This window comes from Frieseomelitta varia, unplaced genomic scaffold, assembly GCF_011392965.1.
Source record: "Frieseomelitta varia isolate USP_RPSP 00005682 unplaced genomic scaffold, Fvar_1.2 scaffold_593, whole genome shotgun sequence".
In the NCBI taxonomy this organism is placed as follows: Eukaryota; Metazoa; Arthropoda; class Insecta; order Hymenoptera; family Apidae; genus Frieseomelitta; species Frieseomelitta varia.
In genome coordinates, this window is record NW_025110360.1 from 309,281 (window position 1) to 324,987 (window position 15,707).

Sequence of the window (15,707 nt, forward strand, 5' to 3'; positions counted from 1 at the left end):
TAAATTCGTCTGTTAGAACAAAACAGTCGTAGTTTGTTCCCAAAACGTCGTTCACATCCGTAGCACTATATGCCCAGTCTGTAGCCTGATCTCGGATGCGAAATCGCCGTGGAAGATTAAAGAGACACCGTTGAACGTGACCTCCTGTCGCGACACGGAAACGAAATTTATTTTAGAACGAAAGAGTGATTTCTCGTTACGAATGATTTGACTTCCTGCGAGTATTCAGAACTTTAAAAAAACGCTGCCACGTGTATCACGTTTATAAAATATAAAAAATAAAGAGTGCAACTTAACAAAGAGATTTGTAAGATTGAAAGCATAAGTCAACGAAACGAGAACAAAGAGAGAGAGAGAGAGAGAGAGGAGCGCGGGGGCAATAAAATATCCCATTAGCATTCATCCTTGGCGGCGCAGTAGAATAGTTCCTCGAGAGTCAGACATGCTTAACTCGCAGCAGAGGAGGGCGCGTTAAGCGCAAGAAATTCAAGCGAGGAAAAGTAGTTCAAGCACGCGTGCCTGCAGACAATAACGAGGAAGCTGGAAACGAGGCGTGGAAAACGCAACACGATTTTTATCGCGGTGAAGATATTCGAAATACAATTTCCTTGGGACGCGAAAGAGAAATAACGATTGAAAATCCACGGCGACGTCGCATCCGTTCGAACATCCACCGATTTCCCTGCATCCCCGTGTTATGTGCCTGCGTTCATTAGATCTAGGAGTCTAGGCGAAGTCTACGTGGCTTGAGTGGCAATTTAGAGATATACTTAGCGGCAGGGGGATTCGCACGAAAGTAGACGGGGAGGACTCATTTAAGCATTCTCGAAGAGTCATTATTTGTGTTATCCGGGCGGACAGAGCATCGAGAAATCAAATAAAAAGAAGTACATTTTGAACACGACGTGTTATCATCACATCTTTCTCTTATTCTTTCTTTCTCTCTGTTTCTTGCACCGGAAGGATGTACTCTCCACGGTGCACCCTTCCATCATCGTGTTCGATCATCCCACACAAGTCGGACACCGAGAACGAGATGTTCGAAACGAACAAATGCACCAGCACCAAGGCCTGTCTCGTCACCAACATTTTTCTTGTGCCGTCGACTTAGTAGCACCTTCTCACCGAGTCTGATTTGTTCACCCACGATTTAAGATCCCATCTAAGATCCCGTTCATGACTGACATACTTCATCCCAGAGGAAACGATCGGCAGAAAGGACGCTTTAGGGCTCAGTATCGTGACGTGGCAGCCATCACGACGATGATGTTATTCGGTGGCGCAGTTTTGTTACAGCAATCGAGATATCGATCGCAAACGAGAATCGAACCGATTCTCTGGCAAAATCCGGCTTCACGAAGGGAGCGGTTTTATTTTCAGCTTGCTTTCGCCCGTGAATTTTGTTGGACGAAGGGAGATCGATCGATCTCCGTCACCGGATGGTTTATTTCCGCGCAAACGGAGAGAAAACGCTGCGCATTTAATTAAAAGATTATTTACCTAGCGCACACTTGCGAACGACGATTAACACAGTTACGAAGATAATTGTTTGCAGGAAATTAAAAATTGAGTTCGAAGAAAGAAATGAAACGACGGAGGTGGATATTTTTTTAGCGGCGCATGCTTCTTTCTCAGTTGCAAACCGCTGTGGGCTTTTGTTGTTGTTGGTTTTCGATTTAGTTCCTTTTACGGAACCGGAGATCAGAAACGAAACGCAAGAAATCGAAGGCAGAAACGTTAACCTATCTATCGAGGAAGAGAAATATGTCGGAAAGCCAATGAAGTATGTCAAGCCGTGGCTAACATCCTTGACAAAGCATGCGTCAGGAATCAGTCTCCTAGAAACAAGATACTCAAGAGCGTAGAATCTCTCTCCCTTTCCCCCGTGATCGTTCTCTTATTCCCAACTCTTTGTTACTCTCTTTCTTTACTCTCTGTCTGTCTTCTCTCTTGTTCTGTCTTTCTATTTGCACCCTGCAGATCGAATAACGACTGTACGAGACGTCGACGACCGGGACTACACCAAAAAAAAAAAAAAAGAAAAAAGTATAGACGGCTGATCGGGGAAAGTACAGAGAAGTAGGGGAAAAAAAGAAACAAAGAACTAAACGAATGCGATGATAAACTATACAAAAGTACAAAAAAAAGTCTATATATATATATATACATACATATATATATATATATATATATACATATAAAAGAAAGAATAAAGAGTGCTGCGGTTGGAATGCGTGGAATGAGCTGCTTTGGATGTGTAGGTGATAAGACGTTTAGCAAACCCCTAACAGAGGGGAAATTTACGCCCGCATCCGCCCCTTCGTCATTCATTCCGTTCTAACAACAACAACTATTACTACAACAACTACCACATTATCGATCAGTCGAACGTCATGATTACCGCCATGAAAAAAAAGAAATATATATATATAATATCGATCATTATCATTATCGTCATCATCAACAATAACACCTCCAATGATCACCACCAAGCCTCCCTCGAAATTAGTGAACGAAGACATGCACGTGACCTCTTCCCCAAATCCAGGCCCCGCCACAAAGGACCCGATAGGTACACTGATCACACTTGAGTCTCGGTAAGAATCGATCCCGAACCGAACAGGGAACGGAGCGTACACTCTCCAAACTACCCATCCGACAAACTCCCCTCGAGCAACCCCCATTGCGTAGCGCGTAAATCGGATCGATTCGTTTTTCACGAAGCGAGAACGGACCATTGACGTTTCTTTGCCAACTTTGCTAACTGTGTTTCTATGCGTCGGCCCAGTGAACAGGAATCTCGCGCAATTGGAATTGGTCGAGAGCTTAGGAACAGATGAAGCGTTCGATGAAGTACAATGCGAGGATAATTGGAAATCGATGGCGAACGGAATATTTTAATTGAAAAGAGAGAGATAGTGTTGCTTTTTATTTTCGAGGAGAATTAAACGGTTTCGTCATAAATATCTCAAAATCACGTTGGGACAGATTAACCCGAAGAGAAGAAATTGAACCGAGTTAGTTTATTTTTATCTGAGAGTAACATAGATATGTACATGTCCCGCTCGAAAGTTTAGAGCATGTTAATAATTTCAAAAGAAAAATAACTTTTTTAAACGAGTTTAAGTGGTTTATATTAATTATATAATTATTTTATATATTAATATTAATTTAAAATATTAATATAAATAGTTATATAATTGATATAAATATTAATATATGAAGTGTCGAAATTTTAATTAATCATATTTGAAAATGAAAGTTACAATTACGATGTACAAAGTACAGAGAAGTAGTTTATTTCATCCAAAAATTAAGGAGCGTTCCACACTTATTTAAAATAATTCTCGAACGAAACTCTGAGGAATCGGGTGAAAAATCTCGACGAGTTCCGTTGCGTGAAGTCTATAGTCTCCACGTCACATTAAGTCACGCCTTCGATTAAAATAAAAATCACGTACACGTATACATATATTACATGCGAGTCTCTAAATTTTTGTGTGTATACACCTGCTGGAGATGGTGCCTTCGGGAGAACCATGGTATGTATGCCACACAGTCCGCGGTACTCGAGTCAAAAGTCACGTCAACCCGCCTATTTTCCTGTTTGATAAAAAAATAAAAATAAAAATCAGAAAACGTTCAGATTTGTCGTGAGTTTTCAAAATAAAAAAATAATTAAATCGTCTGTGATATTCGCCGATAGTTTCACCCGTAATAAAATCGTTATTCTCGTACGAGAATAGAGAATATTGAATTAAAGTAAAATAGATTTCAATTGAATTAAAATCGCCGATGGGAAACTAAATTTTATCTAGAAAATTGCTGGTTCGAAATATATACATATTAATTAACAAGGCGAAGTGTTCGTGGGAACAGCCTCATTGTCAGGAAAATATGCAGTATGGAAGACCATGTACGATCACATCGTGCATCGAAATCGAAACGAATCTACGGGAATCGCATCGTGATTCGACAAACTCAAACTTGCGTCGCAACGTTTGAAATGTTTCAAATTGGGCCGAATTGGATCCGGTTAGTAACGATGCACGTGGCAGTTAAAACGCACATTCACTGCTTTCAACGTGTGCACTAATCAGACGAGACAAAGAGGCTCTTGATATAAGACATACACACACACACACACACACACACACACACACGCAGAATCACGTAAGCCGTTTTAATGAGAATGTGAGTGGTGTTGCAAAGAGCATGCGAGTTTTTTAGTTATTCTGTAATTTAAAAAACAACAATCTCTCATTTTCAAGGGATACGTTATATCGTGCATAGGGAATATGAAAAAGGAAAAGAATAAAAGTGGAATGGGAACGGGAAATAAAAATGCAATGCTCTGTGCAAGAGCCATTGTTGCAACATTTTTCTCGTTTTTCAATTAATGTTCAGGAACATTGAGATAAAATTATACATACGAGAGAGAGAGAGAGAGAGAGTGAGAGAGGGAGAGGTGAATCGTCGCATTGATAGCCTCGAAACGAAGCGAACATTTATTCTGAACTGCACTCGGCTCGATTTTGACGATAGAAAGCACTGGAAGACGGGGGATAGCATCGGGCCATGCGAGACTTTTGATTCGTCCCGTAAGAGAAACATCTTCATACGATCATTTTCTTTGATATGTGCTACTGTTCATTCTCACGTACACCGGTTGAAACGATCATCGGTAGAACTCAGAACGTTTTGTGATCTAGCTGCTTCGTGGCCGACGATGTCCGATAAATTGTGTCTATCAAATTCTTCGACGTTTGAAATTTGAAATCTTTTTTTCTTTCTTTTCGTTAAAAAAGAAAGAAAGTTCAGAGACAATAAATTGCCTTTTACATTTTTCTCGCGGTAACAAGTTTGACAGCAGGACGTAATACATATCGTGGAGGCAATATTTTACAAAAATACGTTCACGTTCTACCATCGTGTAACTCATCTCGTATATGTACACTCACAACATATACTGGCAAATGAATGGCTACTCTTCTCTATATGTACATTTTAATACGATTACGGAATGTTTGTCCTCCTTACACGACATTTCACATACTTTCTCTCCGAAAGGAATAAAAAGTGCACCAATCACATTCTTCTTCTTTTTTTCTTTTTTTTTTTTTTTTTTTTTTTTTTTTTTTTCTTTCTTTCTCTGTTCACACTCACGAAATATACATATACCACTTGTTGTGTATTTGTTCCTCTTGATTTCTTTGATCTGGTCATCTCCGCTGTGACTCACTGAATGTTTTTACCACCCAATTATATATTATATACTCTCTTCTCGTTCTTGTACATCTCAGACACGTTCTTGCCCATCACGACTTACCGCTATCATGGCCACCCGTCGTAATCGATGCACGAGCAGCGGGACGGTCCGAAAGTCGTCAAGTCGCGTCAAGGCGAGCCGATCCCAGGCCCAAGGGAGGACTTTGCGACTGTTTGGCACCGACCTGATGCGACATGCGATAATACGACTTCGTTCTCCTCGCGTAATCTACTGTCTTATCCTCTACCGTTTATACCTCTTGTGTTTTGTCCATCGTGAGTGATAGCAAGCCGAATTTCTTACTCTGTCATTAATTTTATGCTGGCTACACTTCCACGAGACTATCAATACCAACGATAATTGGTTGATAATTGATTAAATTAATTAATAAAATCAACGTTTAGACAAAAGATAATGAGGCTCTTTGAAAATCAACTTCTCTTCCGATTTTTCAACAAAGAAAGCACAGAGATCGACTTGCAATCACTCGAGGGATTCATCGTACATATAGCCACGCACACTCGCCGAAATGCGTATCCACGAATCGCCGATCACCTCCAAACACGTACACATCATCCAAATCATCACGTTCACGTCGATCCAGAAAAAGAAAAAAAAGAACAGAAAAAAAAACGCGAAACCTTTCAGCACTTATTTTTCCATCAACTCAGCCGCTTCACTTGTGCTCTTGCGCAGAGATCGAACTTCACCGAGTTATCTCATCGCACCAAAAAACGTGCCATTAGCCATCCATCGATACGAGTCGTGGATACGCATTGCTCGTACTCATCTTGTCCATGCGACGTGGCCGCGTTTCGAAAGTTATCCTCTGATCGGTAGAAACTCGCGCCGCGATCGGATAGACTCGTTCCATCTCGAAACGACGATGCTCCGGTCCGACTTTTGTCCGGTGCCTTAACGTGCGCGACCTGGATGCTCCTCGGTGTTTAAACGATCGGCAAACAATACAATAACAGAGAGAATAGGAGGCGAAGAACGAAAGGGAAAGAGAGTCGTCGAAACGCCGCGCGCAGAAATATGGACAACGATGTCGGCCGTACGTCGCGGTGGGCGAAAGAACTGCGGCGGCGCCCGGCGTTCGCACAAGAGGATCTTTCTATCGTGGAACAAAAATAAAAAAAAAAAAAGAAAGAAAGAGAAAGAAACGAAAGAACACGAGAATTTGAAAAATTCGCATCCAATCGAAAGATCGAAGGTTTGGAAATTTGAAAAAATTAAAAAAAAAAAAAAAAGAAAAAAGAACAAACAGAATTGGAAGAGATAGAATAGAAGACCTTCGGTTGGTAGAGTGACCTTGCGATCGTGGATCAGACGAGAATGAAAATTGATTAAGAGCTCGATTGACGAAAACGTCGTGATCCTCGTGGACGATCATGGATGTCATCGGTGATCGGTGGTGCTTCTCGTAGCCCATTCGTACGTCGACAAAATCAGAAACAATACCGTACATTGGGAAACGATAACAGGACCGATGATTATTCGGAGGAACGCGAAATGATCGGCTGGATGTGTCGAAGGAAGAAGGAAGCTCGGCGGAACGTCGCTTTTCTTTCGTCAACCGGGACGCTGCCGGTGCCACTTCCGCTTCCTCGAGACTGTCCCGTGCTGTCTTGGAAATCGAAGGACCTTGAGAACAAATTCACGGCCAGATCTCTCCACTGCATGCGACGATCGAACAAAAATTTGGAATTATTCGTCCGCTACGAAATGAAATTTGCTGATCAAAACGAAGATCGTGCTTCCTTTCAGCGTAGAAGTAAAAATAAAACATCGAGTCGTCAAAAGTTTCGACTGTCTTATAGGTCGGATTAGTATTACGCATCGAGAGCAAATTCAACAGGAAAATTTATTATGTAATTTTCATTGCAAAATCTTGAAATACTTTCAAAATACGTTGAGACCTAGATGGAAGATTCGTGACAATTCGCACGCAGTGGATGATTCGCAAGACTCGAAAGTGAGTCGGCCCTGAGACGACAGATTCACGGGACAGATTTCGTGTGTTAGCGAAGCCGCACCCAACAACCACCGTAGTACATCTGTTCTACCGAACCACCGCATACATCACACCAAGAAAAAAAAAAAAAAATACCGTAGCAGTAACAAAAAAAAAAAAAAAAAATACAAAAAAGTCCCTCGCACGCTCGCTAGAGAGACACGAGACGACGGAACATCGACGAGTGTAACCGTGTTCCTATTGCTTGTGTGTAAAGGAGCTCAAAGCGACGAACGAGAGCCTGAAGAGCCTGCAGACGCAGCTGGAGCTGGCGTACGCGTCAACCGCGTCATCGGGAGCAGCCGTGGCGGGTGGATGTGCTGGTCTCGGGCTAGGTAGCGTATCAGGTGCAGGCGGTACTGTCCTCGGAGGTAGCGTGGCGGTTCCAGGCGGCGTGCCCGGTAGCACCACCCTGACGGCCATCTTGGAGACAAAAGACGCGCGCATACAAACCCTGGAGAAGGAGGTGGCTTTGCTCGAGGCCGAGTTACAGCGTATTAAGGAATGCGGCGGTAGATTAAGGGAACAATTGCTGAAAGCGACCGCCGTGCCTAGTAGTAGCGGGGGCGGTAGTGTACAGCAACAAACGATCACGCAACAGCAGCAACAGCAGCAACAGAGTAAAGTTGCGGCGGGAGGTATCGAATCGCATGTGCGGCAGGGATTGGTGACGGCCATGGGTGGTACGCAGCAGCCCGGCACGTTGGCCCTGGCCAGGGGACCGTCCGTGATGACCTCGCTGGTACCGTATGGTCACTCGTCGTCCTCGGCATTAACCAGTTCATTGCTTGCCGGTTCGACAGGTGGGACCATGAGCGGCGGAGGCGGTGGGGGCGGTTCCTCGTGCCTCGGTGGCATCTCGTCGGGCGCTGCCACCGGCGTGGTCAATCCCTATACCGATCGTTACGCCGATCATCATCTCCATCAGCTTCATCATCATCCTCATCATCATCAGCATCATCTCCATCAACATCAGCAGCATCAGCAGCAGCTGCAGTTGCAGCATCAGCAGCAAATGCAGCAACACTTGAAACAAATTGAGCCTGCGGCGCAGGGCGCACTGGCGCTGCACGCGCACACCTTCAACAAGCACGACATGAACTTCAAACGGCAAGTAAGTTTCTTCATCAACAACGTGCGGATCGAAAAGAACGACGCCGTCTAGGGAACTGTCGAACTCTGGATTCTCTGCTCTATATTGCGTCACGCCCGGACCTTGCACGCCGCAGGTTCCTCTGCGTGAGTACCCGATCTACCCGATCTACCCGATCTACAACAGGTATATTGAGAGAAAAGGCTCACGATACTACACAATATACTACCATTACTACTATTACTACTACTACTACTACTACTACTACTACTGCTACTACTACTATTACTACTACTACTACTACTACTACTACTACTACTACTATTACTACTACTACTGCTACTACTACTATTACTACTACTACTACTATTACTGCTACTGCTACTACCTTGCGTTTCGTTTTGAATCAAAAAAAAAAAAAAAAAAAAAAAAACCACCGAGAGAAAGCAGAGACTGAGCGTCTGTTTCTCCACACTTTTTGAATCAAGGACGGAGGTGTGTAACGATCGTGTAAAGAAGCCGACATTAACCAAGAAATATTTAGACCTGGCTGCGTTATTAGACTCGGAATCGAGATCAAGTTTGAAAAGAAAAAGTCATCGTCCATGACTTTTTCGATGCCTGCGTGAGTGTCTGTATGATAGGGCGAAAGAGAGAAACAGAGCGAATGCGACAGAGGAAGAATGAAACGCGCGAATGGGTAAGTCAGGTATGACCGATAAAGTGAAGGCGCATGTAACCGTGTGTACGTGCCTGTATACTAGTTGTCCGCAGAGAGGAAAGGAAGCCAAAGAAAAAAACGCGCGTAGCCAGGAAGCTGCGTGACGTGGTCGTCAGTCGAATCGTTCAGGCCGATACGTCCCGCGGATCTTTCGATTCCTTTCGTCTTGTCTTCTCGAATGCCGCGTCGTACGCGCGCCACGTGTATATGAGTCCGTGAGAGCTAAGATGACACGCTGATTACACCGTCTCGTCTATAAGCAATGTTTACTTAAGGCTAAAGAAAACGCGCACAATTTCGCGTGAAGGCTCGAGGACGCGTAAAAAAACCTCGAGCGAGAGCGCCCTCCACGTTTGGTCTAAGACACGATACGCTTATTTTTCCTACTTTTTATTCGCGGCCGTACCTTTTTCAACGGTCGAAATCTTTTTTCTTCTTTCTTTTTTTTTTTCAATGAACGAAACTTTTGTTTCCCCGACGAGGAAAGGAGAACGTTCCTGAGCATCCTCTCGCCGGACGATCATTTCTTTTTCTCCGTCTATCTCTCCGCCGGGAACGACACGATGAATAGAAAACGAAGCATTTTACTTCTCATCGGCTCGTATATATCGTACGTGTGCACCCGTGGCACGTTAGCGTACCTGTTTTCTTTACCTCCCGACGTCCCTTTCTTATCGAGAACAGCAGAGTTTCTATTTTTTGACTCGATTGTACCTGTTTAAGAAGTCGTAGGTTTACGAGAATCGACGGAAAACCCGACAACTCGTTCCTCTCGTGTCTCTGCAACCAACGTCGATCCTCGATACGTCGATCTTCGATCGTTCATTCCTCCCCAGCCGTGTCAATCTGGAATTGCCTCGCGTAGCTTTGTTTCCGTGTGTCGCGAAGGAAAAGCGAACTAAAGGAAATCGAGGAAGTGAGGGGAGACAAGGGGAACTTCGAGATGGGTTTCGGGCGATTCTGTCAAGAGAGAAAGTCAATGAGAAAGTCACAATTCGGTAGCTTCTACGTTTAGAGAGCCCGAGAGCAACTGTGCGTACCTAATGTCTAGGCCTTAGAGGATGAATATATGTCGTTGAATTCTGGAATGTCTATAGACCGTTGACCGTTGTATACAGTCCCTATTTAATTAGAGAATCGTCTTCTTAGAAGACACACATATTGTTTCGATTAAGGCTTAGAGTCTCTTGTGTATTCATAAGAGGCTGCATCTCTTCCGTGGTACGTTCGTGGAACACCGTATACGTATTACTTGTTCTTGGAGAAGAATTTTACCTCGTTCGTGTGTGTCGGATGGACGATTATCGATATGTTAATCGTATAGAGTGAATCGTTAAAAGACTATTTTTCGGACGAGACATATTTTTAGCTACGCGCAAATTGAATAGTCTACAAAAATTCTTGAACGTAGTCAGAGTACAAAAGTGCACCTAACTGTTCCTATAGTACACTGTTGAAGTAGTGGAAAAAAAAAATATATATATATATACATATATATACATACATACATATATATTTGGAAAGAAATTTTCTCCATTTAAAAAAACTGTTTGAAAGTATATCTTAGCCTCGATATCCCAATAGCGTAGAATCGTAAAGTAATAGATACACGTTCTTTCATCTCTTCAATACTAGTCAATTGTTACAAAAGAGTTGTAAGTGTAAACGGATCGTCCATCCGAAAATCTAAACATTTGAGAGATCTTTTTCGCCAAACCGCTCGGAGAAACGTACGTATATACGGTTTCCACGGACAGATCTCACCGGGAGACGTTGAAATATTTGCGACCACGTGTGGCTACGTATTTACAGAATGGTGACACACATGCGCTTAACAAAAAGCAGCAAACGTCGGTGTACAATACGTACGTAGAGATGAAGAAGAGTAACACGAGCAGAAGCTTCCAACGGTATATTTTCGTAGCTGAGAGCGTTTTAAGACCACCCCTCACCCCCACCCTTCCAGTAACTATTACGATCCTCGAGCTGTCGGTGTGATACCACGTTTAGAAATCACGCGTATAGTCAAGCCGGACTAACAATGAGTCGCATAGACACGTGAAAATAATCTGAATAAACCGTTGAAGGAATAAACCGAAGGAACCATGGATTCTCAAATTTGCTCCCGTTCGTGCACGTCGTTCTTCTCTTTCTTAACCGCTTGCACAGCATTCGCTCTGCTCTGAGACACGATATCGGATGTTTCGACAATCTTTTATTTTTTTACTCTAATCTAGGACTAAGAGTACACCCCTGCTCGAGAATACGCCGCGTGCTAAGAAATCAAGAGATTTCGTTCACGCGAAATTCGAACGAGAGGCAACACGCCGTCGTTTCCAATGACGATCGAACGATCCTACGATCTTACACGGTAATCGAGGGATCAAGGCGTTTTGAACTCCTTTGGAATAACAGTGGTCGCGAGCTGGCTCTACCGTCACTTCAGAGTCATTAGCCCCGCAGGGATAATCTCCTTTTCCCCCCAGTGTATCCTTCCCTCGAAGATGGAATCGTGGCAACCAGAAATCGACGTACGCTCGCTCGCAAGGACACCCCCGATCTCCGGACATCCTTCCACCTCGACGATATTTTCTCACGATCTCACGCGTCCAAGCTGGATGATTACTACGTTCGCAAGGTCCACGCCTGAGCTTAAAAGCCACAGCGTGCTCGCACGTGTTCAGTCTGTGGGACTCTGCTACTAACCGAGATAAACGTAAAAGGAGAACGATGGTAAAAAAAATAAAAATAAAAATAAACGTACAAAATAAATACCAAAAAAAAAAAAAAAAAACGGACGAAAACAAAACTATTTTGTTTCCACGTTCTAACATCCTGTTGGTTCTCTCTAATATACCGGTGCCTGTGCGAAACGAACTTCCTTGAGACGTTGACAGCCTCGAGGGCAGTGGTGCTACGCAAGGATAGCCAGAGTGCTGCACAAGGAATAAAACGAACAGATACGTAACAGGAAAAGAAACGATCGAACGAAGCTTTAATTAAGTTTAAACGTGTATCGTTCACTGAACTCCGAGACATACACCACGAGTCTCGTTTTCGACCCTGATTCTTCCCACGAACGTTTCTCTCCTCCCTTAATCCCGACAATCGTGTTCCAGATGAAAGGACACGAAGTAAAAAAGGAAAACCAGCATCCTTGCATCTACGAGGCTACCTGTGATTCACAGTTCTCTCCGCGATTTAGACAGAGTACAGGTCAAGGGTGCAAGTCAGTGACGATCAACCGTCGAATTGATGCTGATTACATGGATTATAAAAGAGAATAATAATAATAATAATAATAATAATACAACAGAGAGAAAGAAAGAATGATTCTGTTCAATCGTTCTCTGACTCCACAACTTCAATCCCTACTCCTATCCTGATTTTACTTTGATTTTATTCCGTTTAATTTATTCCGTTCTCACGTCAACTTCCTCGTCACGTTCCATAGAGATTTATTTCATCGCCATTCACCAGTTACCACGAGAGCCGGCCATCAACCATCAACCTTTCACGCACTTGTCCCACACGTAAACGATCGATTCGCCCCAATGGTAGAGTCGTATTCACCCCATCCTGAAGAATCACCATGTTTGACTGTCACCGAGCAATTTGCAGATCGACTCTATTTTCACTCCGTAATGACCTTGGAATCATTCGACCACCTTGAATATCCCGTTTGTCGACAATTCCTGCACTTTTGCCCCCTATTTGTTCGACAGTAGTATCACCAACCAGTAGAGTTGTCACCGATTTGTCAGCCTGCCACCGGTGATACCCTTGTCATTGACTCGTTTCACTTGTTTCTCTCGCAGTCATCACACTGAACAATCATCGGAACCACTGATCGCGAAAGGGATCAGTCGCAATCATCTCTATGGTCATTCTCACGCCTTCATCAATCTTTACTCATCTGTTTCATTCATGACTCGTCACTAGTAGAATTAGCGACTCGCACGTCATTCGTGTGTCATTCCATCTCGATCGTCGGTTCGTTTCACTAGTACGTTTTGTTCAATTCGATATAGTACAATATTCGAACGGGGTCATGGTCAACCGGGGTTCATCAGGGTTCATCAGGGTTGCATCAGCGAATGAAATCGAGTTTCTAGGACCGACAAGTCGATTTGCTTTATCGTGGGGATAACGGGACGTCACAGTAAACAACTCGTCGGACACGATCATCAGCATTTCTCATCACACGTTCATCGTCGTTCGCCATTCTCTCGTTGCATAGAGTTCGAACGTAGCTACAGTTCAGGCATGATGCATGCGTGAAAGAGTAGGATGAAGTAGATAACTGCCACTCTAGCGTCACCAGGTGTAGGTACGTTTCCTGTAATGGTGCAAGCTTCTTTTTTTTTTATTGTTGCTTGAACGAAGCTGAGGATCTTTACTCCCGAGATCAATGACTCTGTCTCTCGTTCAGTTTCGGAACTTCCGGAACTTTCTTGCGATTCAGAGGGCAAAGTAAAGCTTGCATTATCATAATTCGTAACTAAGTAAGTAGGGTATCTCACAGCTAGCATCACCTTAAACAAGGTAGCAGTCACTGGAATTATTCAGGCACTTAATTCTACGCCGGGATTCCTTGATGTCAATATGTTTAAATAAACATGAGTGTTGATCTTTCAAGATTACCAGTGTTTATGCATTTTTAAGGAATTTCATTTAAGAGAGTGCGTAGAATACTCCGGTAAAAAGTTTTTCGATCTGAAAGTGTTCAAAAGCATTGAAACCTCTAAAGTATAAAACTGTATTTGAAACACGTAGGGAAATGAAATATCCGATTTCAATTCAATTCGTCAACACGAAAGATTTCAATGCTTTTTTGAATATTTTACAGTATTTGCGTTTTATCGGAAACTTTTTGCCAGAAATAGCAACACGCAAAGCATAAAAAGTAGAGTAATTGCTACGATACTTGCCAGAGGAAGCAAATTTTTGTTTTCAGTTGGTAAAATTGCATAAACATCCGCGAGCTATTTATATATTATTAACAAAAAATTTCCTACACTCGATATCTTGACTTTTACGAACCAATCGAAGCTTTCAAGAAGATCTAACTTTAGATAAAATGCCAAAAATCGAGCGCAAAATTACACGATAGAATTTTTTCCCAACGATAGCAAAGAATCCCTGCATAGATCACGAATCACTTGGGAAAGATGCACCAGCGATTCGGCTGTTTGTTTCACGCCATGTGTCGACGACCTAATCTCACGGAATCGAGTTGACTCTAAACGACATACGGATCGTGTAGATCGTTTGGTCGAGTTTGTTCGTGTTTGTACGTGTCCGATCACCGCTTGACACTTTCTAGCTGTCGCGTCACGATTCTTTCGCCCAATGGATCCTGACAGTTTCATTAGAAAGCGCATGCGAGTACTCGAAGCGGTCCTTTGTACCCCGATGCATGCTGCATGCACGCAGACAACGTATCGTTACTCTTCGATGCATCTCTCATCATCTAGCCAGTCGTCTCGTTGATCGATTTCCGATCAGGTAAACGTATCATCGTCCATAGATCACCATCGTCCTGAACGCGAGCCTTCTCTCGGCTCGTGAGCTTCACTCGAATGATCGTTTTCGGTTTATCTGCGAATCGTTCGGTTACCCTATCTTTCGATCCCGCTCTTCGACTTCTTATGAACGAGTTGCGAAATCGAACAATTTAAAAATTCTGCAAGACGAATTTTCCAAGCCAAAATTCATTTGTTGGCTTTTTATCTTGATTATCCCGTAACGAAAGAGAGTGGATTGAATATTTCTCAAGTGTCAAAAGGATTTTAACGGATGACTTTAAGAATTGATTGTTTGACGAAGATTCGCAGATAAATCGAACCGGTTTAATTTTCACCATCCGCATAGTCATAAGCGGTACAACATTAGCGGTTAAGCTAGTGCTAAGTTAGCCATAAGTCAGCAATGGACGGTGGTCCCCAATTCCGCTGAACTCGTTCGACTTGATTTTCCTCCGGCCACCGGGGAGGTAACGACCCCACCGGTAAATCGTGCCACGACCGTTAATAACGTTGCAGCGTTTAACGATGGCCACGACGTGGAAATTCTTACGTGCCCGGAATAAAAATGGCTCGGGTAAATCACTGGACAAGGAAAGCTGATCACGTTCGATCGTGATAAGTGAAAAGTTTCTTGTCTGTTGATTGAGCGATTAAAAATTGAACGGTATCTATGATGATAATATGCCGCAACCCTTTCGGTACGATCGAACGAAATTGGGGAATTTCTTTTTTTCCGTATTTTTTTTTTTTTTTTTTTTTTTCTTTACGCGACGATCGTAATTTTCTTTCGTTTGTTCGTTTGTTTGAAACTGAATTTAGAGTTTCGTGGAAAGGAAAGCTTGATCGTTTACGTAGCGAAAGGGTTGAAAAAAAGAGTGACGAGTAGAAGAGAAAGGCGGAGTTGGGCGGCCTTTGTGGTGAGCGAAGCATTATTAAATGTGGTGCCCCGATATTCTAGCTTTCTGAGGAGGTAAGGATATTCTTCACCCGACAAAGAAGCACTTCCAAGCCATCACCTATCCTTCGTTTCCATCTACGTGATTACCGTATTATGTAACGGAGTGTTTCGATGTTCCGTA

The 15,707-nt window shown here is 43.1% G+C and overlaps 1 protein-coding gene across 2 annotated transcripts in view; it reads left to right on the forward strand.

The window, feature by feature from the left end:
• The window catches only part of LOC122534435 (trichohyalin-like), a 52,939-nt gene that overhangs the window by 2,569 nt on the left and 34,663 nt on the right, over positions 1–15,707 (forward strand). The window contains exon 2 of one of the 2 annotated variants that reach the window (XM_043665070.1): positions 15,587–15,598. The exons of the other annotated variant lie outside the window; for it this stretch is intronic. Coding sequence (XP_043521005.1) covers positions 15,587–15,598 — 12 coding nt within the window. The remainder of the gene's footprint in view (positions 1–15,586; positions 15,599–15,707) is intronic. 2 annotated transcript variants of the gene reach the window in all.